This window comes from Notothenia coriiceps, unplaced genomic scaffold (assembly GCF_000735185.1).
Source record: "Notothenia coriiceps isolate Sejong01 unplaced genomic scaffold, NC01 NC01_scaffold00007584, whole genome shotgun sequence".
NCBI classification, from domain to species: domain Eukaryota; kingdom Metazoa; phylum Chordata; class Actinopteri; order Perciformes; family Nototheniidae; genus Notothenia; species Notothenia coriiceps.
The window spans coordinates 41,946-67,850 of NW_011340285.1; the positions used below are offsets into that span (position 1 = coordinate 41,946).

Here is a 25,905-nt window from a genome sequence, read left to right on the forward strand (position 1 = left end):
GCAACTTAGCATTCTTTCTCCTCCAAACACGTCTAGTTGAGTTTTTACCAAAAAGTTCTATTTTGGTTTCATCTGACCATATGGTCTTCTCCCAATCCTCTTCTGGATCATCTAAATGCTCTCTAGCAAACTTCAGACGGGCCTGGACATGTACTGGCTTAAGCAGGGGGACACGTCTGGCACTGCAGGATTTGAGTCCCTGGCGGTGTAGTGTGTTACTGATGGTAGCCTTTCTTACTTTGGTCCCAGCTCTCTGCAGGTCATTGACTAGGTCCCCCCGTGTGGTTCTGGGATTTTTGCTCACCATTCTTGTGATCATTTTGACCCCACGGGGTGAGATCTTGCTTGGAGCCCCAGATCGAGGGAGATTATCAGTGGTCTTGTATGTCTTCCATTTTCTAATAATTGCTCCCACAGTTGATTTTTTCACACCAAGCTGCTTACCTATTGCAGATTCAGTCTTCCCAGCCTGGTGCAGGTCTACAATTTTGTTTCTGGTGTCCTTTGACAGCTCATTGGTCTTGGCCATGGTGGAGTTTGGAGTGTGACTGTTTTAGGTTGTGGACAGGTGTCTTTTATACTGATAACGAGTTCAAACAGGTGCCATTAATACAGTTAACAAGTGGAGGACAGAGGAGGCTCGTAAGGAAGAAGCTACAGGTCTGTGAGAGCCAGAAATCTTGTTTGTTTGTAGGTGACCAAATTTTACAGAGGAATTTACCAATTAATTCATTAAAAATCCTACAATGTGATTTCCTGGATTCTTTCACCCAATTCTGTCTCTCATAGTTGAGGTATACCTAGGAAGACAATTACAGGTCTCTCATCTTTTTAAATGGTTGAACTTGCACAATTGGTGGCTGACTAAATACTTTTTTGCCCCACTGTATGTTGAGGGGCTCTGATCTGACCTGTTGCCACACAAGGTTTTGTCCTGGCTGTTAGGTATGACACTCTTCGGTGTGACAATAGTTTAACCTTGAGTACCTGGATTTGTTTTGCGCATTATGGTGATGAAACTGATATAATAAATTAAAAAGCCTGAGGGTTTTGTTTCAGTATCTATGTGATCTAAGAATGGTGGCTTATTAGTCCAAAAGGGGGAATTGCATAGCTTGTGTTTGCTGTAGGTTCTCACTCTGTGCCCACTTCCCCAGACATGATCAGTTGATTGTCTGATTTCCTGTTTTACAATGTTCCCTCTCTATCTATTGAGTCACATCTTCTGAAAAGACAGAGTAAAGCATCCAGAAATACTGGTCTGCCTCTTCAATTGTTACTTCATCCTCCATTTCATTGTTTAGGTAGTTGCACACTAGCCAAGCAAGCTGGATCCTCCCCGCATTGAAGTGTAATGGATTTGAAACATTTATTTGTCCGAATGATATTTCCCATACGTCTAAATGAACTAAAGTGCATTTAGGGCTTGATTGTAATATTTTCATTGGGTTTACTCAAGGTTTATTCATACAACACCGTCCATCTCTAAAGGAAATAAAACAAGAAAGAAGGAAATAAAGAACAAATTTACAACATGATATGAAGTCATTTAAGGTCTGAATGATTCCAAACCTGATTTGTTGAATTAAGGCGTTGACAAGCTCCCACCAAATCTTGACATGAATACAGTATAAAGCTAAACACTTTTTATGGAAGATATGTTTCCAGTACACCTGTGTGTGCAGTTTTGTTTTCTGACCAAGTTAACAACGGCTGTCATGTTATTCTTGTATTGACTTTTATTGACCAGGAACAATGGGATGGGATCAGTGGGATTCCCGTGGGACAAAATGACTTTTAAGTTATATTGTAGAAATCAGATAATCATCTGATAGTCACTTATCTGCAGCTGTCTGAAGATCAATATGAAGGCTTCAACATTCTCATTTAAACACTCATTAAAACCTAGAGTTACCCTGTAAAAATACCTTTCTTTTCCATCCCGTCTTTCAAACATGCAAAAGTTACGTTTTCACTCTGTGTGTTATATTATACAGTAAGGTGCTGTGTGATTTGCTATCTGCGATACATGTGTGCTATTGTGTGTGAAAATGTTGCAAACCAAAGAGGAACCCACTCAAAACTTAAGTGCAAAGCGCTACTCATGCTACAGAAGGTTGAGGCTCTGGTCAATACAGAATTGGTAAAAAAAAAGAGCCACAGGATAGGAAAGCAAGAAATTAAATGAAGAGGAGTTGTTGTGAAGAATTGGGATGAAAGGGTTTGTGTGACAGTGGCTGTTGAGTATTGAGACTGAACAATATCAATGTCTTTCATAGTTTTAGCAATAGCATTTTTCCCCATTTAGGACTGAATTGTTTAAGTAAAAATCTGGTTATCCCTCGCCCTAGTTTTCAATCTATTCCAGTTTGACCTTTGTAACCCGCACCATGACTGAAGAGTTGACGGTTGCAGGTTCAAAATGCCTACAAGCTCCACAGCAATGAAAGACAAAGCAAACACAGTATTGGAAATATGAGTGTAGCTGAGCACAGTTTGATGTATTTCATCTGACACCTTGGGAGTGTGAGAGCTTGGTAGAGAATCTCCCTGCGAGCGAGCTGGAAATTCAATATAAATGAGAGCGAAACACTGAATGTGTGAGGATACCGACACAGGCATGCTGGTGAAGATGTGTTTTGATATTCTAGTGTTCACCTCTTTGCCTGTCCTTATTCCTTCTCCCCTTGAATGACTCATCTTGTAAGCAATCTATAACACACATGCGCTTTTTCACACACGTTGCTGTTACGCCCAGGAAACCATAAATTATGCCTCTCTCTTTACCAGACGAGTCACTAGGCAGATGAACAGAAAGACAGAGCTAGCCAGGGCCCTAGCAACAGAGAACCTGCCGCAAACACACACTCAGACACACACAGTAGATCAGACACTCCATCACATTCACAAATGTTCTTGTCGACACACACACACACACACACACACACACACACACACACACACAGTAGATCAGACACTCCATCACATTCACAAATGTTCTTTTTGACACACACACACACACACACAGTTTCCTCATTTCCCCCCTGCACATAGACCGTTGGCTGTTAATAGGATTGGAATTACATTTTGATTCATGGGCAGTTGTCCATTTATACCTGGATTTCCGGTGGAAGCATAAATATAGGGCTAGCAGCCACCTAGGTGTTGAAAAAAACAATGCAGTGAAGTTCAGTGCTTTGTTTGTGTGTCGGATTGTCTAAGGGTAAAACAGGCCTTTCCAGTCGAGCCGAGTGGAAGGTGTGGCAGCTAACTGTCGACCTGCCATTTGAAGGGCTTGACGTCATTCAGGTGTAGGCGTGTGGATTTCTTTCTCAGGGCGTTAATGTATTTTCCCTTTTTCTGTGAAGTCATCTGGTGTTAGTCATCCATGAATACTTGGAATCCTCTCGGTGTCAAAATGTTTGTTTTGATTTGTAGGAAAAGTTAAAGGAATAGTTTGGATTATTTGAAGGAGAGTTGTATTCATCCCTAGTCAGTGTTTGCATGTATTTAGAATATTTTCCAGGCTTTAATTTGCCATCAGTTAGCCATTTCCAACAAGGAAATGAATGTTATCTATGTTCTCTTCAAAGCCACCAGACTCCATTGACAAAAAACGAACAAGGAAGTTGCAAGTCTACCTTTGCCTCGATTAGTATTTACGTGTTAGTGTTTGATCTTGTTGCCTCTAAAGGGTTCATTTGGATTACCTAATGTCACACAATAACGGAAACAAACCAGCTCATTCAGGCAGCAATAGACTTTATTTATAAAGCATTCATTTAGATTGTGGCTTTTTTTTTTATCATGTAAAGAACAGATTTTCAATAATTGCTTTTATGTTGATGGCAATCTTTCAAGCTTTAATGCTACAACCAAACACTAGTAATTAGCTTTTTATCCAAAAATACATTTCCCATGTCTAACACGATCTGTGTTCTGTTTGATGTGTTATGAGACTACTACATTTGTATTCACCTACTCATCTACTTCAGTGTTTCCCACAGATCTGAGATATACTTTTGGTGTCCGCTAGTGGAGCACGCTCCTCAATTGTTTGCCGGAGCCTCGCAGCGAGGTTACTGCGGAGCGCATACGGCAGAGCAAACAGGTACAGGAGGGGTAGAGCGAGGGATCATGGTCCACTCGTTAATCCATCGCAGATGGCGTCGTGCTCGCGGACGGAATAAAAAAAACAAAAACCTAAATGGGTCGCGAAATATACTTTGGCGGACGTTAATATACCTGGGCGGGCCGCCCAAGTAAAGTCTGTGTGGGAAACCCTGGTCTTTAAAGCAAAACTAGTATTAACTTGCAATTTGTAGACCAAACTATGAACACTTTGCATCTGTTGTTTAAATCTCAGTCCCTTTTCCACCATTATTATCCTAGAGGATTAGCTTTGTCCATTACGTGAAATATCCTGATCTCTGCTGAGTCAAACTGATTCCTAAATATAGAAAGATATAGTGAGAACCAGTAATAAGCATGCCACATGATCAAGGTAATGATTTTCAAGTTTTGATGAACCCAGTTACTTTATTTAGACCCTCCAGAAAAACGCGGGCAAAATTCCTTGATTATTTAATTCAACATGCGGGGTTTTTATGTGATTTTATGCGGTGAAATTGCGGGAAGTTGCGAAATATACGGAAATATACGGAAATATGCTAAATATGCGGATAAAAAGAATAACAATTTTTTTTAAATATTGGGCTGTCTTATTTATTCTCTCTCACACACAACCTGCCACTAACGTTAAACCCCTTTACTTTTCAATTAAACACATTCAATGTTTATTTATTGTAAAAGCAATGGGGCTATTTTAATCTCACACACACACACACACACACACACACACACACACACACACGCACACACACACACACACACACACACACACACACACACACACACACACACACACACACACACACACACACACACACTTCTCCGCCTCATTCTGTTTTCATTTACTCGTTCGTTATCTGACCGGCTTCAATCTTGTAGGCTACTCACTTCGTTTCTTGTAGCCCTCGAAAGGGTTTTGGAGGTTGAGGCCTCGGTGAACGTGAGTTGTTTGGCTTTCTTGTCCGCAGCAGCAGAAAGCATTTTCGAATGTTTGAATGAATCAAAGTGGGTCGTCACCGTCGATTTTCTCTTATGCTCCAACACACAGTTGCACGGGTGCAGAATAGTTTCCCCCCACTTTTGTGAAAGACATCGGGGTACTGCTTTGCCCGGTCTTTAGCAGAAATGTTCGTCGTGTGAGTTCCACACGTTCACTCTACGGTGTTGTTTACCTTCTGTGATGCGCGAGCTGATGACGTCATCATCATCACTAGTTCACGTCAAGACGAGTTCACTTTTTTTTCTCTCAACTTTGTGTGCAAAAATGCGGTGATTATGCGGCCTTTTGATAAATATGCAGCCTTTTAAAAATCTGCGCCATTTTGCTGATTATGCAGTAAATTCTGCGACTCCAGGATCGCGTTTTTCTGGAAGGGTCTAAGTAACACTATGAATTTCAGTTGAACAAGGCCGGATTAGTACCTCCAGGGGCCCCTGGACACTGAGCACTCATGGCCCCCCCCACCCCACGTACCAACAAGTAGCACCACGCCTACCCAATCCTACCAACATGACCAATATTTAGAATTTTCAGTCAATCTGGCATGTCAAATCGCACACCTATTTGTCAAAAGCAGGGACGGAGCCACATAGTTCAACCAAAGTAGGTCTAGCCTTTTGCCCTTTCAGTCAAAAATCACAAGACAAAGATATGGCTCAAGAACAGGGGCGGACTGGCCATCTGTAGAATCTGGAGAACCACAGAACGGCCGGTCGTCAAGGGTTGTNTTTTTAAATTATTATTAAACTGTGAATATTCACTCAAATAAATACAAAATATAATAAAATAAACATTAAGGTGCAGCATTTCGATGAACTGAAATAATCTGTATTTGAACTGTACTGTACTAGTACCTAAGCAGCCAGTTTGACATTATGACTTGCTTGTCATTGTATTTTCATGTTTTTTTAAAGAAAAATCAACTTGCCCACATTGCTTGCCGAAAGGGCAGATCTGCTGGCACACAATGTCTCCTGCTGTGGAGAACACCCTCTCGCTAGGGACAGAGGTAGCAGATACAGCCAGGTAGCGCTTTGCTAACATGGCAACATAAGGATATTTGGCGTTGGTGATAGCTTTGGCTCGGTCTGAACTTGTTGCGAGTGGTGGAGGCTTGAATGCTAGTGGGAGTTGGGTTTGCACTTTAGTCGTCTTTCTTTTGGTACCGGTGATATTCACGTTCGGGTGATGCCTTTTCAAATGAGTGTGCAAGTTTGATGTATTGCCAGCCGCATAACCAATTTTAGTTGAACAATGCCGACAAGCAGCTTTGGTTCGGTCCACCTGTCTTTGTCCGTCATCCTTGTACGTCACTGCGAAACCAAAATGTTCCCAAACCGGAGACTTCAATGATGCTGGAGGATTTTCGAGCTCAACTTTATCTCCGTTCGCCATTTCGACAGTTCCTCAAATTACTGACTAAATTTGAACGCATCCCTGTGACCAGCTCTCATAGTATGCCTCTCGTCCAATGAAATGACTTGCTCTCGCTCTATGACGCGTTGAACCCAATGTGAGCAAATTACTCTGAATGCTGCGACGCAGCAGCTGAGATTACTTCCAAAAAGTTGTTCACGAACTTCACGTTCTCAATTTTTTACGTTTAACGTTATATTCGTTCGGTACACTTCGGTACACTTCGGTACACACGTGTACCGAACCGAAGGGCCCGTACCGAATAATTTCGGTACTTGTAATCATAATTTGTCTTTGCGTATAATGGTGGCACTCTTCCTGCGAGGGCATTTCTTTTTTCCTTGGAGCTCTATTATTTAATATAGAGTAGTGTCAGCAGTCTTTGTTTCAGGCTAGGTGGCCCAAATCGCCTATAAAACACGGTGGGGAATCCCTTTCCCCTATTTATCTACACATATCTATATTTTCATCAGTTTTTCTTTGAACTCTGCCACCTTGTGAAAGCTGAGCTAAATAGACCTGTTTACTCTGGTGGCTCATATGCACGGCCCTCACACACACACTCACGAACACACACTCAGTTGCATAGCAGCAGAACGAGGGCACGCAAGGAAGTGCTGTGCAGCATGTCCCAACTGTGACAGCAACAGAGCAAACGGGGGCTCTGAATTGATTTGACACACACACTCGCATGGACACACACACACAAATATACACTTACCTAAGAGGTTAGGGGTAATCCAGTTCAAGAGCAGACACACGCGACACTACATTCACAGCAAACTGAGACTCAGCGTGACACCACCTTGCTAAAGTAAAGGGCCTCTCACAAATGTCCTTAGCCTTATGCGGACAGTTTGTATTGCTATTATGCTATATAAGCTATACTGTTTATTAGATGTTCCCCTACAGAGTTTCATAAGAGGCGACAAAGGACCATGCTATCAAAAAATTACTAATTATTTTTAAAAACTGCGTGCCGTTCACTTAATGATTTTTCAGACTTGCAGTGCTGTGAGCCAGTAGCCCCTATCAGCATTTCAAAAGTTCTTCAGATTTGAGTCTTTAGTTACTGATAGCAATCAGGATGCGGCGTAATAATGGAAACAGACTGATTCAACAATTAGACCTTCAACCATACTCATTTTAGTTGTTGACCGAGCAGTCTGCCACAAATATTGGATGGAAAGGTAGGAAATTGTGTCAAAAAAGTGGTCATCTAGTAAACATTTTCACCCACAGGATGAAAAAGTGCAGAAAATGATTTACTGCATACAAAGACTTGTCCCCATGGCCGTTTGTAACTGCCTCCTCTGTGACTTCATCCTGGCGAAAAGCTAAGATGAATCAGAAGAACTGTTGAACAGGTGCAGTAACATTTCTCTCAGGCATTTGGCAGCTTTTTAACTTGTGTCCTTTTCATTTCCCTCTCATTAGAGTGGTTGTTTCACATGAGTCTTCCCAAAGTTATTCCCTGCTGGGGTTTCCTGCGTAATTGGCTAGTTCCAGTAGCTGTAGCTGCTTCCATAATTTGTGTTTATATTTGAGAGATACTATAAAGCAAGCAAAATATGGTGACTAAAAGAGAACAATTCAAAAGTAGCTTGTGTTAGGTTGAAATCTATGACCATTGAATTGAACAACACAAACTATCTGTTTATTGAAAGTGTTTGGTGTAGTTTAGCTTTAATACATGGTACATTTTGTCTTGGCTTTCATTTGTTTTTTTGCATTTTTGCAATGGGTTAGCTTTTTCAGATTTAATGCCTCCATCTTATACCCACTTTTTGCTATCATGTCTTCATTTTCCAAACTGCTTTATTTGCAAACGGTCTACTAGAGTAAAATGAAATTACCATCCCCATACACTAAATCTGGAATCTATTTTGAATCAAACCGTGATAATATTAGGATGGTGCAACAAACATGCTCTCATTTAAGGACACTAGTAAACTGTCTCATTTGTTTTTCTTGAAAGCCATCATGCCATTAAAGAGGAGTATAAATAGAAACGGAAACATATGAATAGCAGGGTAGGGAAAAGAAAAAATGGCAGGGAGGAGGGAGGGAGGAAGGGAGCAAGAGAGGGAGCAAGAGAAAAGGAAGGAACGATGAAAGTGAAACAAACCAACACCGAGATAGAGGGTAGGATTCAGCAAGCGACAAGTCTCCATGGCAACACAGCCATCACGACCTAGAGTTGGGAAGATTGTGTGTGTGTGTGTGTGTGTGTGTGTGTGTGTCCTCCCACCTACAAATTTGAGTATAATGCAGCAGCTTTCGTATCTGGTTGTTATGTATCCAATAAAGACCCTGTTAGTTCTGAGCTTGTTTGTTTCACATATAGCATTGGTTCGTATCAAAGTGAAAGAGAAACACAAATATTCTTTAAATATTGGAAAGAGTATAGATGATTGAATAGTAGACATTTTTAAATAGATCTAAAAGGTCTGCTCGACTATGCCAAACATCATCAATATTAATCATCACATCATAGACTTTGGAAACACCATGCATTTAGAAAGAACAATAATGTATCTTATAGTTGAGATCTACATGCATCAAGAAATGTGTGCAGAAAATACAGCTTGTGTTTTATTTTTTTAACACCCCTTCAGTAAAGTTAGGCCCATTTGGACTGGGTTTATTAGAAAGCAAATACATGGAAAGAAATGTATGTCATGAATCATGCTCTCATTAACTGCACTCATTTTTCTGGCAAATGACAGCAGGTGGTACATTATGACACATGTACTAGCAGATGACAAATGAGTTGCATGAAAGCAGCCTACAGGCCTGCCGGTAAGCTTGTATGTGGCTGACATTACAACAGCTCTTTTAATGAACTCCAGCATTGGCTTTTTCTTTTTTGAATTAGCACTTCCTGTCAGTGTAAAGGGGGGACGATTATCTTCCACAGAGTGTACAGAGATCTCATCAAATTCAACCACCTCCTTAAAACACATGGCGTCACCTGAAGGGGATCTAAATGATCGGAACACCAATCAAATGTAAAGAAGGTTACTGGGGCTGTAATTAATGCTATTTACACCATTAGTTTTGTTAACCACATCATGGGGAGACATTGCCTATAACTATCAAATTGGTGAACATGGGCTCTGGCAGTGTGCCAGCATGAAGACCTTTTAGTATAACCTCATAAATTGGTTTGAAGCTCGTTGCTCTTAAATGTAATTAAGTTGGATATGGTTTCCCCCGAAGGTGGTCATTTCAGACTTCAGCCATTCTACATCGGTAAACTGAAGTAATGCTCAATAAGGAAGGGAGAGCTGTACATCGGTGTGCATCAATCATCAAAATAATAGCTACTAATGAGACCTTTTGTTTTTTTGCTCATTGTCTGGAAAGTTGCCATATTGGAATTGTGTATAATTGGAGTAATGATAGGTCTGTATACTAATACTACATATTTAGTAAATCAAAAGCACATACAAAAACAATTTGACATAATTAACACAGTTTAGATTTATTTAAAAAAAAAAAAATTCTTCCCCCTTTTCCCCACTATAATCCAGTGCCTCTGCTTTCCTAACTTTAAATCGAACAACCTAAAGAATGAGGAAAATATGACTGGTCACTTCAGAGTAATGTGATGTGAGTCTACTCAGTAAGGTGAAAATGGGGAGAACAGTCTGGCAAGCTGATCAGATTATAGCTGATAATTCATCAACTTAATCCGGCGTCTCAGTAAGCAGGGCTGACTGGGCACGTTGTTTTCTACAATGGTGATTCAGTTTAGCCTAGTTTGTCATGTTCATTTCCCAAAGTGTGCAAGTTTTTAAGCGCCCATCTACTTGTATCACCCCTACTTTGCCTCCGTGCTGCTGGTGGTGGTTTTGCCTGTGTTTGCCTATCTTGCGTTTGAGTTGGCCCAAGCCGTCTCTTGATAGCGTGCTAGACACACTTCATGTGCCACTCTTTAGGGTCACTTTCTGGACTCTACTGTATAAAAATGTCAGTCTGGTTGTATCTGACTGGCTTCCTGTCAGAACTACAGATTAGTAAAGGTCAATGATAATGAGGCTTGAGTTAAAACACAACCAGTACTGGCTTCTTGGATTAACATTACTGCTTTGTGTGTGTGTGTGGTCATGTGCACATGCTTGTGTTTGCAGTGTGGCAGTAAATGGCTCTCAGCAGCAAACATCTTGTCAGTGCGTTTTCACTTTGTGTGAATGTGTTGGGGGGAGGAGGTCTGAATTGTAGGGCCGGATATAAACACGATGCTAATGGTCTCTCCACACGGTAGGCAGAGAACGATAAAGTCTGCCAGTATCCGACAGGCTTAAATTAGACTTAGACATACTTTATTGTCATTTCAACAAGACACAGAGTGTACTATTAAAGCGAAATTTCGTTGTACTGGCTTACAGGAACAGGACAATATAAAAACGTGCTAAAATTGTACATATAAATAAATAATAGTGACGTGGTGCTGATCAAATTAAAGATAAAGTGTGTGTTTAAAATATAAAGACTTACTATACATATAAATAAAATAGACATACTATATAGAAAATATGTGTGCTTTACACAGCGTAATTTAATCTTTATGTTACTGGTCTACTTGCTGTTCAGCAGTCTGATGGCATGGGGGAAAAAGCTATTGCAGAATCTGACTGTTCTGCTCTTAATGCTGCGGGACCTCTTGCCGGAGGGCAGCAGGGAGAACAGAGCATGGAGAGGATGAGTGGGGTTATTATTATTGTTTAATAGTGGCTGGCAGGAAATTGGAAATAAAAATGTTATATTTATTGTAATGCTGTCAAAATTATCGCGTTAACGGCGGCAATTAATTTTTTGAATTAATTGCATAAAAAAACGCATTTAACGCATGTGCAGAATGGCCCGCCCCATACATCCCACCAGTGGCAGCGCCAGGGTATGGCTGGGGTAGGCTACAGCCATACCAAGAAATGGCTTAGCCCCACCATGAAAAATGATGTTAAAGTAAGCAAAATAAAGCCCGCCAACTCGCGCGGAGTAAATTGCACAGACAGCAGTTAGTAAGATTGATTTCAGTAGCCACTTACCGACGACTAGAAACGGTTTTGAAAACTTTTGTCACGTAGTGATCGTCTTCTCAATAGAACCTCTTTGATAATGTCTTCTGGCCAATCAGAATCAAGATAACGGCGTGGTATTGTTGCAGGAAGTCCCGACGGAGAATATTTTTGCTGCAGTACATCTCTATATACATCGATACAACATTACGTGTTGATAGAAATCAACACGTAATGAAATAAGACCCCACGGTTTGATGATTGATAGGTGTGTGGGCTGTCTTTCATTTTGACACACAGAACAATGTTATAATAAACATACATACTGTATGTTAAATGGATATATCCGCCTTCTTTCATTTATCTTTCCATTCCCACAACAATATACATAAAGAAATGGCACATTTTGGACATAGTTCAAATGGTGATTAATCATGATTAATTCATTTTTAAGGTGTGATTAATCTGATTAAAATTTGTAATCGTTTGACAGCCCTAATATTTTATTGACATGTTTTGAAAATGTATGTTAACATGTGTCAGTTCACTAAACTGCAAAATTAGAATCTAATCGGATAAAAAAAAAAATGGTTTCTTGTTAAAAATATTTTAATACATTTTCTTTTATATAAATAAGTGTATTCACAGATAAATGTACAGTTGCTTTCAATTCTATCCGGTAACTGATTCATGTGCTGGCCAGGATCGCTATGGAGATTATCACCTGATTTTTAGGGCATATAATGTGGGCGGCTATGGCTCAGTGGGTAGAGTGCTGGACTTTGAATCAGGGGATAGCAAGTTCGAGTCCCACTGCAGTCAGCATGTCGTTGTGTCCCCTCCCTGGGCAAGACACTTCACCCCAAATTGCTCCTGTGGGGATTGTCCACGGTACTGTAAGTCGCTGTGGATAAAAGCGTCTAACAAATGACATGTAATGTAATATATCGACATTATTATTAAACATATAACACGGCTACTATTATTGAACACATTTCTTACTTTTTTGTTTTTCTCATTTTATTTCTGCTCACTCACGCCTTTGTTCTTTTCTTCCAGTCTACATGCAAAATAATATAAAAACAGTTCAAATATACAACCATTAATAGATTAATTGACAAAGGTGCATACAAATGATTTGCACACAATATACACAGGTTTATAAGTAAAGTTGCTGCAGTTTTAGTGGTGTGTCTCCTTCCTACAACCCGAATCATCTATAGAGTACACATGCTAAATTATAAATAAGAACTTGTTGTTATTATGCTGGCCAGCCAAACCTCTGAAACGTTTTGCATGGCTTTGCTTACTGCCCTAATTTCAGGGACGCCTGAAGTGGTCAACAATGTCATGTGATTTGTTACATATATGTGTCTTTGGGCCATGTGCTTTCTAATTGACCTCCTCCGCCCCTTCCACAGGGCCCTTCATTTGGTGTGAATGTCATTAACAATTCCTGACTTTGAGTGAGGTCGACTTTCAGTTTTTAAAAGTTAGACATCCTTTGTAAATACAGAACATGAATTCAAAATGAGAACACTGGAATCTAAAGTTAGTAAATTCTTTGCTAGAGAGATTATGTTGGCAGTTTCAAGTTAGTATTCATGAGTCACATACGGCATCAGAGGATAATGTGAGAACAAAACAATGATGTCACTTATTGTCCTCCAACACATCTATAATTATAGTGTGTGTGTGTGTGTGTGTGTGTGTGTGTGTGTGTGTGTGTGTGTGTGTGTGTGTGTGTGTGTGTGTGTGTGTTGGGGGGTTTAGCCTAGCCTGCAGCTGCCCAAAAATGAAGGAAGAATCAGAAGACCAAAATAGTCGGACATGAAAGAGGATAGGAGAGGAGGAAGACTAAAGAGTTACAGACTGTGGACGAGGCAGAGAACTCGGAGGAAACAAGTTTGAACTCGAAATGTAATGAATTTGAACCATTAAAAGTTTATGCTGCCAACAAGTGGGTGGATGGATGATCCATTTAAGCACTAGATAACTAGAGGATCGTAGTTTGCCTCAGTGTTCTGACCTTTCTATCAGTTGTAGTACAGTTACACCATAGTTGTACATGTTACACAGCATTTTGGAAGCTGGTTAAGTTTCACTTTTTCTTAAGGGGAGATAACTTGTTGAGCATATTCCAAAGTTCCCTTGTCTTATAATAACCTCACTAGTGACGAGTGCAGTCATAAAGCTGTGCCTCTCTTGTTCTTTTAGTTATGCTACTTAAATCTACTTTCAAAGTGTGAGCTGTTTTTATTTAGTTTTCGGAATGATAGTCGTTTATGGAAAATGTCTCTTTCATTTGTTGAGGAACCTTGATGCACCAATTCAAAATGTTGGAAAGAGTTGTTGTTAGTGATAGGTGCCTAGAGAAGTCCTTATACTTTTTTTAGGTTGATTCAAAGCAATGTGTACTCAAGTTCTGTCTCTTAGGGTTTCAGGCTGATATTTCCTGGCCAATATCAACACTTGAAATCACCGAGTGCTTTAGATTTTAAAGGCATACATTAATGTTGTCTGCATTGCCATTGACAGCTTTTCCTGTCAGACAGCAAACAAGAAACCAGTTATGCAGGAAACCCGACGAAGTGTTTGACATGCAGTTGTAACTTTTCGGCATGAATGTTTACAAATTATACCAATCCTTTGTCCAGCACTGGAATCAGACTTCTAAAGACGACTTTGTGTCAACACTGAAATGAGTATTCATCGCTTAATGTAAGGACTTTTACTTTTATTCACAAGCTCTGCTCTTTCTTTCAGGCTGTGGCTGTGTCAATGTTTGTCATGCATACATGTACAGGTCAACGCAAAGCTGGTGAGCTTTATATGGCCAAGGAATCAACTTTCACAAGCAGAAATCTAGCTGGGGGAAATCGGGTTAGGCAGAATCCTGGTTACCTAAGTGCATATAATGCATTGAGTCAAAAGGACATTGTGGACTTTCATATGTACACTCGTCCCGTTTCCTACAGCTGTTTATAAGCATTAGACCAATGACAAATATATAATGTCGAAATCATTTTTTCCCTTTTGATGCGTGTGATTGAATACCAACGTTTTTATACATATTAAAAAATGGCTGCGATGGATGAAAAGTATTTACCACTGTAGTTGAGGTAGTGGCACTGTTTACTAATCTTCCAGCAGTGCACTTCAACTAAATCCTTTTCTTCTAAGTAATTTTTTTTTTTTAAACGTTGCCAAGACAAACAATAGAGTTTTAATGCATTTAACAGCATTTTTTCATCAGATAGCAGCATCTTGGGCTTCTCACAGGGAATGGAATTTTGCATATTTGCATTAAAACTAAAATAAACTATTATTATTATTATTATTATTATTTTTGTTTAAGTGAATCGGCCTTGTAAGCCCAGGCATTTTCCTGATTAATGGCTCGTCCGAGTATCAAAAATCGAAACAAACAAAATAGTATGCCTTCTCAGTTTCTAGAAGCCTTGGGAAACGATTCAAAGCTATAAATCGTCTTTCTATGGTCAGATTAAGTTTCATTGTCTTGAATAGTGTCCGCATGTGGCATTGTCGGTCCCCCCCCCCCCTCTCTTACATGATCCAAAAATAAAATAATTTGCTTCTCCCTCACGCAAGCCCACATAAGGTCCTTCCTGTCTTCTCGGTTTAATGTAACTGTCATTTGTTTTTAATCCAAGTCCCCCTGCTTGTGTTAAAGCTTAATCTGGCCTATTACACTTTGTACATGTCTGCACTGTCAGTATGAGGATGTGGGGGGGGGGTGTGGATGGGACACAGACATTAGATCATACCATCTGGAGCAAGAAACGCACAATGAAGTAATCAAGGTTATCCAAGTTTCCCATGGCTGAAGATACGGTAACGTGGGGAGGAAGATGTTGATAAAAAAAGTTGTTTGTGGGTAATTTGGGACTTAGAGCGAGCCTCTAATTTGTTCGAGGCTGAGAGAGATAATTAGGTGAATAAAGAGGACGAGATGATTTGTGCGAAACCTCCTCACTCCGCACCAACAGTGTGAATTTCACTTGCCCGTCCCTCTCATTGGTGTCAAACCTCAGAGAGGTGTGTGTGATTTATGCCGCTGAGTGCATGTCTGTGATCCCACACCGAGTGGGTGTCTGTTCGCTGGTGTTTGTGCCACAGTGTGTGTTTGCGTCTCGTCACCCTGGAGCCAGTCGTCCTCTCCTCTGACCCTGATCCCCGTCACCTGTCCGCTTAGATCACACACGCACACACACACACACAATTGCTCTGACCCTTTCCTGGAGTTGAAACCCAATCGCAGTAGCCAACCATGTAAAACTTGCCAGCACAGCAAGGTTTTGTTTTTCTTTTTGTGGGTGTGTGTGTGTGTGTGTGACTCGAAAGACCTTCTGTCTGCTGTAGGATGAACTGAAGCATTTTTAGCTTGTATAATAACTTTTTAAATAACTTTATACACTACTGGCCCTTGTAGGTTCAAAAGAAAGTCACACATACAGTCGGAATCAGAACATAAATGTTTTATTCTTCACACAGCGTATACATTTATCATCACAATATCAATATGTTACTAAATGGTGAATATTGTTTGGACTAGAGACAGTGTAACATTAACCAAAGTAAAACAGTGACAAGAGTCACATCGAGACTAAACTCAGTGTCCCAGCAGCTTTACCTTTTCCCTGGTGTTATTAGACATGGTTGCAGCACGTAGCAGTGGTTCATAGTAACATGTGCTCATACTCAATTATGAATGTATATGATGGTACAGTAAAGGGTTCCATTAACAGCTTTAGACTGGTGTTTCTGTTACGATGTTGACGAGTTGTGTGTATATTTATCTAACCTAGTTTTTCTTTCATTGCTAATGTGTTTTTGTTGGTTGTTCTACTTCTGTGAATGAATAATAATCCACTTTTTAATAGATAAATGTCTCTTTATAAATCCTGAAATAAGATATGGGTCAATCAAATTAAATTGAAAAGGAAATCAAAGACTTTTCCTTCTCTTTCACTGTCACTTTCTATTACTGTCATCATGTCTTCCTCTTGATGATTACATGTTGTTTTATCTCTTCTCAGGAGACCAAGTCCTCCAGCCGCTCCAGCATGCCGCGATGTCGGAACTCCGTCGCCACGACCACAACAGACGACCAGCCGCACATCGGAAACTATCGGTTGCTAAAAACCATCGGCAAAGGCAACTTCGCCAAGGTCAAACTGGCCCGACACGTCCTCACCGGAAAAGAGGTAGGCATACATGCACAGTGCACACGTGCTAGACAATCTGTCCTTTGGTTCCACTGATAGTCACCTAGACTCAGTGTTTTCTTTTAAGCCACATGTTTGAGAGAAACTTTACTATTGTGACTTTATTTACCTGGAAACTGGCTTCTTTAATTGCAAACACCAACAATTCTGACACCTACGCGATAATTTTTTTGGCGTCATCAAATCCACTTTGATCCATCTTTTTTCTTTTTGATTATTTATTTATATTATTTAATTATCGTTATCCTTTTTTTCCTTGTACGATGAATTTTTGATATTAAGCTATATTAATAAAATGTGATTGACATTTAAGATGAAGACATATATAAACTATTAGCCTGTGGATTGTGTGTCAAAGTGCATTTTGTGTAGATTAGTATGTACATCTCAAACTGCTTTGACTGTTCTATTTATCTTTAAATCTTCACTGAAAAGTTGTATGATTGTGTTTATTGCTGCCCTTTTGGCCCGGACACTCATGAAATGAATTACTTTTTAATCTCAATTCGACTTTAATCTGGTGCTTAATGTATATATAAACGTATAAGGTAATTGCCATTAGACAATTTAGGCAGGCAATGGAACCTGACCCCGTAAGTATAAGTTACTGAAAAATGGACTGCCAGTCCTTTAACCAGCAGCTATGTTATCACCAAAAAACACTTCTGCTTAGAATAGAAGATGTTAAAAGTAGAAAAATAGTTAAATGTTTGGACTGTTTGTTAATCTTCCTTCCTGGTTGCTGAGGATACGGGAGGGTTCACGCTGGGATGCACAGTGGGGTCCGGTCTGATCCTGGCCTCGCATGGCTTTGGAGACGGTACATCTGCTGCGGGAGATTAGATGGCCATTGTCAGCTTGAATAGAGAAGCCCAAATGTCTCTGGCTTACTGTGAATTCCAGATGTGCTGTAACGCGGTGGTCTGTACCTTTAAGGGAAACGCTGTGTCTGCAGCGAGCCCATGCTGGGGTCTGTCTGAGGCCCACTGAAGTACACTGTGTGTGTGTGAGGGAGAGAGAGGGGTGTGAGGGCTCTGTCAATGTGTGACAGCTCTGTGCCTGACACCCTGATAACACTCCATGTGACTCGCTGACACACACACACACACACACACACACACACACACACACACACACGCATAAAGAAAACAAGGGAGAGTCAGAGGGCATGAAAGACAGACAGACAAGCACAACCAGAAAGAGGAGTGGAAGAAAGGAGTTAGTTGACAGTGAAAGACGGATGTGGGAGAAAACCTCCCTTTTTGGTGTCCTTGTTAAGACATATACTTATTTGTTTTCCTCGCTTTATCTTCACGTACTCTTTTCTCTTCTTCTGTTTTATCTGCTCACCCTACATCTCTCACTTTGAATATCACCCATCTGTCCATATCTCTATTTGTCTTTCCTTTTGTTGTGTTTAACTCTCTCTGTGTCTCTCTCTGTTGTTGGCATCATCTGTTGGATTATGAACTATAGACCTCATTATAGCATGCTTTAGCTTTGTGTGTGTGCCTGTATACTGCCCTATTATGCAACTGTAGCCCGCTGTGAATATGTGTTTGTGTGTGAGATGTTATCATTCTTCTGTGTGTGTGTGATGTGTCCAAAAAGATAGCTGCAATGCTACTGTTGTCGATGAATAAAAGAGTAATAACACATGTGGTTTTGCTTCTAGGTGGCTGTAAAGATCATTGATAAGACACAGCTCAACTCCTCCAGTTTGCAGAAGGTGGGTCTCTTTCTCTCCCTCACACCACACACACACACACACACACACACACATGGACACACACATATGGGCACGAAATCCAAACCTCAGTCCTTCTTATCCCTTTTCTCAGAAGTCATTTTCAAGTCACTCTTCCTGCCCCACATGTCCTTCTCTCTTGCTTTTTCCTTCTGTCTCTCTCTCTGTCTTTCTGAAGTGGTCTAGTTTTTCAGAGAGAGTTTTAATTACAGGAAACAAGCTGCAATTACTTCTTTTGATCGTGGCAGGGTGGGGTCTGTCCACTTACACGCACACTCCCTTACCATGTATGTGCACATTCAACCCACACACACACTCGTGCATCTTTAATGTGCGCAAATGTGGACACATGACAGGAACATTTTAAGACGTCACAAAGAGACTCACAGCACATAAATCCAGTGATAAATGCTCACACACGCTCACATCAAATGCATTAGGGACCAATTTGGAACTCCTGATATTATTCCCTATCAGTTCTTAAAGTTTTTTTTTTAACAGTTTTTTTTTTTGCCAACAAAGGGGACTTTGTCTGTTCTTTTTGCACGGTTCTTGGAAAATGCGTCTTGCTGCATTTCTGCATGCTGCAACTGAAGCAAATAATGTGCTGCCTTTAAAAGACCCATGAAAAGACAAACACTCACTGTTTTATTTTATTTTTACACAAAAATAACACCTGGACATTCAGAAATGCTATAAGTGTGTGAGCTACACGTGATCAAGGGACATTGTGTAAGCCTTAAATGTCAAGTTGTTTTCTTGATATCGAGGAATTTAATTATAAAAAAACACAACTGAATGTGTTACTGGTTTTAAAGCCATTTTGGAAAATGGGATTACATTACATTAATAAGACAGCAAGTGAAATGAAACAAAACATTGTGTTTGAGTGTATTACACACATTACCTTTTTAATGTGTTTCATTTTGGGTTGTTTGCAACCTTAACAGCTATACTCTGGCTTCTAACTGTCTGTCTACAGTAAGCATAGTTATCTGCTGAGTCAAATAAATATATAATGAGTGAAAACTGCCTCTTCTCGCCTAAACCACAGAAAGAGACTGAGTGGCACAGACTGGAATTAATACTTGTTATGCTTGAATCTATCTATCAGAGTTTACAAGCAGCTGAAGGCAACATTTGTTAGCTCTGAAATCCTAAATTGTGCCGGGATTTAAACTAATATTTGTTTCCCTTTTCAGTAAATTGACACACATGCTCAAACAGGAAGTGCATATTTATGTTTCCAGTGTCACTTTACCCACTGCAAATATTGATTAAGAGTCTATGCAATGACACAAATAAAATACAGTATACTTAATAAACAAATTGATAACAAATCTATTGAAAGTATTTTGCGCTTAAATGTGTAGAATATAAATGTAACGGCACACTGACAAGCAACACCAAAATAAATCTGGTCTCCTCTCTCGCAGCTCTTCCGGGAGGTGAGGATCATGAAGATGTTGAATCACCCCAACATAGGTGAGTCACAGTGAGATCACTCTGTCGTCCCGCAGCGATGTATTTTGTCTTTCAAGGTCATGCATTCAACCTGTCTCATATTAATACTTCTGCTTTTGTCTTATCTCTTTGTTTTTGCTTTCTTCTTTCCTGTCCCTTCTCCCTTCACTTTACTTTCCCCTCCCCCTCCTCCTGCTTTTCTCTCTCCACCTCCAGTCAAGCTGTTTGAGGTGATAGAGACAGAGAAGACTTTGTACCTGGTAATGGAGTACGCCAGTGGAGGTGAGTGCGTGTCACTGTGAAATAATTCCCCCTGAGGCTGGGCACTCTGTATGTTACCATCACATGCCTCATAGTACACAGGTTTAGTTTTTTTTCTGGGAGAGTCTTCTCAATGTAGACGCACATGATTTCACATTTGTATTCAATATTATTTTATTGTAAAGACATTTACAAATAAATGTCTATTTTATTATATATGTTTGCTGTACTGTGAATTGTTGTTTTTTCTTTATTTCTAACATAGAAGCCGTGTTTAATTAGATTACGCATATATACGAATAAAACGTTTTTTTGTATGAAAAGAAAATAACGTACTTTATTACAAAAGAAAGAAGCCTGTTTGTAAGTATTTGTATTTTAGTTAAAGTGCCTATACTTTTTTTCTTTTTAAATGACAATAGTTAGTCCAATGTCCCTTTCACCTAATACTCCGGCCTTAAAGAGACAAGTATTAGGTTCCAACAATAACTCTGCTCTCCTCATTTCTCTCGTCTCCCAGGAGAGGTCTTTGATTACTTGGTGGCCCATGGCAGGATGAAGGAGAAAGAAGCCCGTGCCAAATTCAGACAGGTTTGTTTTTGTTTATTTTGGAGAAAATGCATTTTTGTTAGGGCTGCCCAATAGGTTAGCTTTTATTTTCATCAAGATGTCAACTTGTACGATAATGGGTTTAGAGTTTCAAAAAGAGTTTCAGTAGGAAACTTCACTCTTTTCTTTGTCGTTGGCTTTTGTGCACAGATCGATGTTACTTTTTTTTAAAAATTTAATGAATTTAAAAAAAAAATATTTACCAAGCATTTTATTGTATTTTCAGCAGTAAACTGAAAGAAGCAGAACAGAGTACACTTAATATCTGTTTATTAAGCGCAATAAATATTATTCAACAACGTCATCACATTATATACTCATATTGTGCAGCACTACTGTCTGGTTATGTAATTGTATATGTATGTTTGTGTACGCTGCGGTTGTTTTAAGGCATGATATATCTGAAGTGCAGAAGCAGGAATCTCTTTTTATTTTAATAAGTGCATTTATTTAATATTTTAATGATTGATATTAATAAGAAGTTTTGCATAAATTGAGCTCCCTGTGTACTTTATTATCGCTTTCTGAAGTACCCCAATGGAGAGATCAGGGTCTTATAGTTAATCTCTAAAACTTGTTCATCTTGTCATCTTTTCTCACTCCGTCTCTTCCTCTCTCACTCACTTCTCACTCTCCAGATTGTGTCAGCGGTGCAGTATTGCCATCAGAAGTGTATAGTACACAGAGACCTCAAGGTGAGAACACACACATGATTGAATTACATTGGGTGTCAAAGCGCGAACTGGCATGCTCTCTCGCTCTGTCCACTTTTTAACATCATAGGATCTGACTTTTTGAGATTAGAAATTCTGCCTCCATGAACAGGTGACTCGTGGGTTAATCACAAAGATTATATAATGTCCCTCTTCGAGTGCTAGGGCTTAAACACGCATACCCATACATACGCACATTTATTTCTTACGTAATTCTCCTCTTGTGTTCACTATTGGATAATCCTCTCTCGCTGTCTCTCCATATATTCTCCCTTCTGTCTTTAAAGCACTTCAGTTGGTGTCAGAAATTAAAACGCAGACCTAATTCTTCCCGCCCATTGTGTTGTTAATCCTCTTATTGTGCCAGCAGGCAGACCTGTAGACAGAACATTATCATGATTACTGTAACCACACAGAACCCTCTCATCTCAAAGTTGTGTCCCCAATCATGGTTATCGTTTAGCTATTTATAAACATTTTCAGTGCTTTCAGCAAGGTCACGAAACATTTTTCACTCTTTACCAGGCAATGATGGTTGGCGTGCACAAAAAGAGAGAGAATGAGACAGACAGTTCCAATTATTGTAATGCGTAGCGTCCTGCACTTTATCCTAATCACTCTTGACCTGTGCATTCTATTGTGAAATCCAGCACAGGCTTAATTCTAGCGCAACGAGACGGAAATCGTTCTGTTTTGGTCCAAAGATGAAAAACCCAGCACGACTGCATTCATGTTCTTCGAACTGCTATTACAGCTCTGTCTACTAGTTTTTTGTTTTTTGTTGTATGATAATTAGCTATAGATGATTAAACTTGATAGTAGAAAAGAAGAGTGACCACTGTTCATTTATTTCCGAGTTCAAAGTCTAGAGATGATGTCAGTGTTGTATTTAATGTGCACACACACTCAAACACTGCAATGTATTCAGAGCTAGTGAAAAGAATAGCACACCTGTTGCTAGGCAACCCCAGCCTCATGTTCACTTCCTCACTTTAGGCAGTGAGACACACACACACACACACACACACACACACACACACACACACACACACACACACACACACACACACACACTCATGCTCTCCTGTTCTCTCCTTCAGTCGTGGAGCTTCTGATCGTGGCTCACGACTGCTTCAGCCTCACCTGCAACATGGAGGGAATCGTCCGAGTGCTACAGGCCGCCCGACACCTGAGCCACGCCCACCTGGCCCCCCGAGAGCACTACGGCCTGCTGGTGAGACACACACACACACACACACACACACACACACACACACACACACACACACACACACACACACACTAATAACCTCATAAATACGGGATGACCAGCCCCCCACTGTCACGAACCAAAATGTGTTTATTGAAAGTATTGAAATTGTGTGTGTGTAGTCATACTATGTCAGTCAGGATTGAAATTTCGAGGAGGAGGAAGACGACAAGTCTCACATTGATCAGCAGAGTGAAATTTCTGCAGGAGAGGAAAGTCCACATTAGTATTAGCTACTGTATCATCGAGATTGAAATTCTTCAGAGTAGGTAGTCCTACATTTATAGCTATATTTTCATCACAGAGATGAGAATGTTTCGCAGAGAGAAGGCCACTATTAGTCATACATCACATTGAGATGAATTTCTCAGGAGGAGGAAGTCTCACTAATGTCATACGATCACAGAGAATGAAATTTCTTCAGGAGAGGGAAGGTCCACGATTAGTCTATACATTTTCACAGATGATGAAATCTCAGGAGAGAAGTCCGGATTGTTTTTAGGCATAAATGCACAGAGATGATAATTTCTCAGGAGAGGACGACTACAAGGTCCACTTATAGTCGTAGTACCATGCACAGGAGATGATAATTTCTCAGGGAGAGGATAGTCCACAATATTAGTCTATTATTACATCCAGAGCATGAAGAATTTCTCAGGGGAGGAAGTCCACATATGTCATCCGTCACAGTAGATGACTATTTCTCACGAGAGGAAGTCCACATATTTAGTCATACATTCACAGGAGTGATAATTTCTTCATGAGTTAGGAAGCTCATGTCACCATATATCTCACATGAGTTGAAATGTTTCAGAGTGTGAAGTCCACCTAGTATAGTCGATTACGATAACAGTAGAGTTGATATTTCTCAGAGAGGAAGGACTACAAGTCACATATATTCTATCAGAGAATGGGAATTCTCAGGAGAGGAAGTCCGACATATAGTCATACTTCAGCTCAGAGATGAATATTATTCAGAGAGGAAGTCCACATATTAGAGGTCATACGATACAGAGATGAATTTCTCAGGAGAGAAGTCTCACATATAGTCATACGTCACAGGGATGGATTTCTAGGGAGAGGAAGTCCACATGATAGTCATACAGTGCAGCATGTGAATGAAATTTCTCAGGAGAGGAAGTCCACAGATAGTCATACATACAGAGATGAAATTCGTGCGCGGAGAGGAAAGTCCACATATTAGGTCATGCATCACAGAGATGAATTTCCGCTCAGGAGAGCGCGGAGAAGTCCACAAGTAGGTCATACTGTCCAGAGATGAAATTCTCGAAAATCTTCATGTCATGGAGTCAGTAGCGATCACAGAGAAATTTTCCTGGAGAGATGCGTACTACCTATCCACATATAGTCATACATCACAGGATGAATTTCTCAGGAGAGGACGACGGACTAGTGGCAAGAGTCATCATGCACAGAGATTGATAATTTCTCTGGAGAGTGATTCGGACTATCAATGTCCTACTATAGTCATTACTTTTATCACAGAGATGAAATTTCTCAGGAGAGACGTACTAAAGTCTTCACTATATAGGTCATATCACAGGGATGAAATTTTCTCAGGAGAGGACGACTACAAGTCCACATAAGTCATACTCACAGAGGATGATAATTTCTCAGTGGTAGGATCGTACTATCTAAGTTTAATATAGTCATCAACACAGGTATTGATAATCTCTTTGGTGAGTGATCGTACTCAGTCCTTAATATCAATTTTTTAGCTACATCACAGAGATGAAATTTCTCAGAGTTTTAGTTGACGAGCTTCCGAAGGTTCCACATATTATGCTTTTTACATGCACTCTATGGGATTGATAATTTCTTCAGGAGAGGACGACTTACAGTCCACATATAGTCTTAAATCACTTAGAGTTTGGATTTGAAAATTTCTCAGAGAGGACGACTAAAAGGTTCACCATTATGTATTACACACAGGAGATGGAAATTTTCTCAGGACAGACGACACAAGTCTCCATATAGTCATACATCACGTGGATGATGAATATTTTCTCTTAGGGTAGAGGTACGGACTAAAGTCCACATATTATTTTATCTATACATCACTATGCGATGATGATATAGTTTTTCTTCAGGAGAGACGACTACAAGTCCACATATAGTCATACATCACAGAGATGAAAATTTCTCAGGAGAGACGACTCAAGAAATCCACATATAGTCATATATCACATTAGATGAAATTTCTCAGGAGAGGACGACTACAAGCCACATATAGAATTAATCACTAGAGTATGAAATTTCTCAGGAGAGGATCGTCTACTAGGTTGCACATAGTTAGGTATACTATTTTACATGTTTTGTTGTAAAATTCTCAGGAGAGGACGACTACAAGCTGTTCACATTATAGTCAACATCTACATTGGGATGAAATTTTCTCAGGGAGAGACGTATCTACAAGTCCTACATTAGTTCGATTATATTCTACATGAGATGATTAATTTTCATGGATGTTAGGTACGACTACAATGTTCACATATATAGTCACTCATCTGAGATGATAATTTCCAGGGAGACTGACCTACATATGTTTCTTGGGCACATGGTATAGTCATACATACAAATGAAAATTTCTCAGAGAGTACTTCTACTTAACCTGAATTATAACTGTGGTACCCTTGTTGTTATTGTTATTAACACACACAACACCCCACAGCCACACACACACACAACACACACCCACACACCACAACACACACCCACACACAACCACACACCACACCACACACCACCACACACCATGGACAGAGGCCAGACACAGTAGAAGAATGAGTCGTCGTAGAGTTCGCTACCACAAGACTACGTCGTCCAGGTTCTGTGCAGTAGAGTAATATGGACGGCTTAGGGACACTCCTCTGCGTGGATGTGTGTGTGTGTGTGTTTGTGTGTGTGTGTGGTGTGTGTGTGTGTGTGTGTGTGTGTGTGGTGTGTGTGTGTGGTGTGTGTGTGTTGTGTTGTGTGTGTGTGTGTGTGTGTTGTGGTGTG

The 25,905-nt window shown here is 40.1% G+C and overlaps 1 protein-coding gene across 11 annotated transcripts in view; it reads left to right on the forward strand.

The window, feature by feature from the left end:
• Positions 1-25,905, forward strand: part of mark2b (MAP/microtubule affinity-regulating kinase 2b) — a 53,507-nt gene that overhangs the window by 4,743 nt on the left and 22,859 nt on the right. For all 11 annotated transcript variants that reach the window (XM_010769653.1, XM_010769655.1, XM_010769660.1 and 8 more), the window contains exons 2-7: positions 16,632-16,799; positions 18,496-18,549; positions 20,004-20,052; positions 20,248-20,313; positions 20,813-20,883; positions 21,540-21,596. In XM_010769653.1, coding sequence (XP_010767955.1) covers positions 16,632-16,799; positions 18,496-18,549; positions 20,004-20,052; positions 20,248-20,313; positions 20,813-20,883; positions 21,540-21,596 — 465 coding nt within the window. The remainder of the gene's footprint in view (positions 1-16,631; positions 16,800-18,495; positions 18,550-20,003; positions 20,053-20,247; positions 20,314-20,812; positions 20,884-21,539; positions 21,597-25,905) is intronic.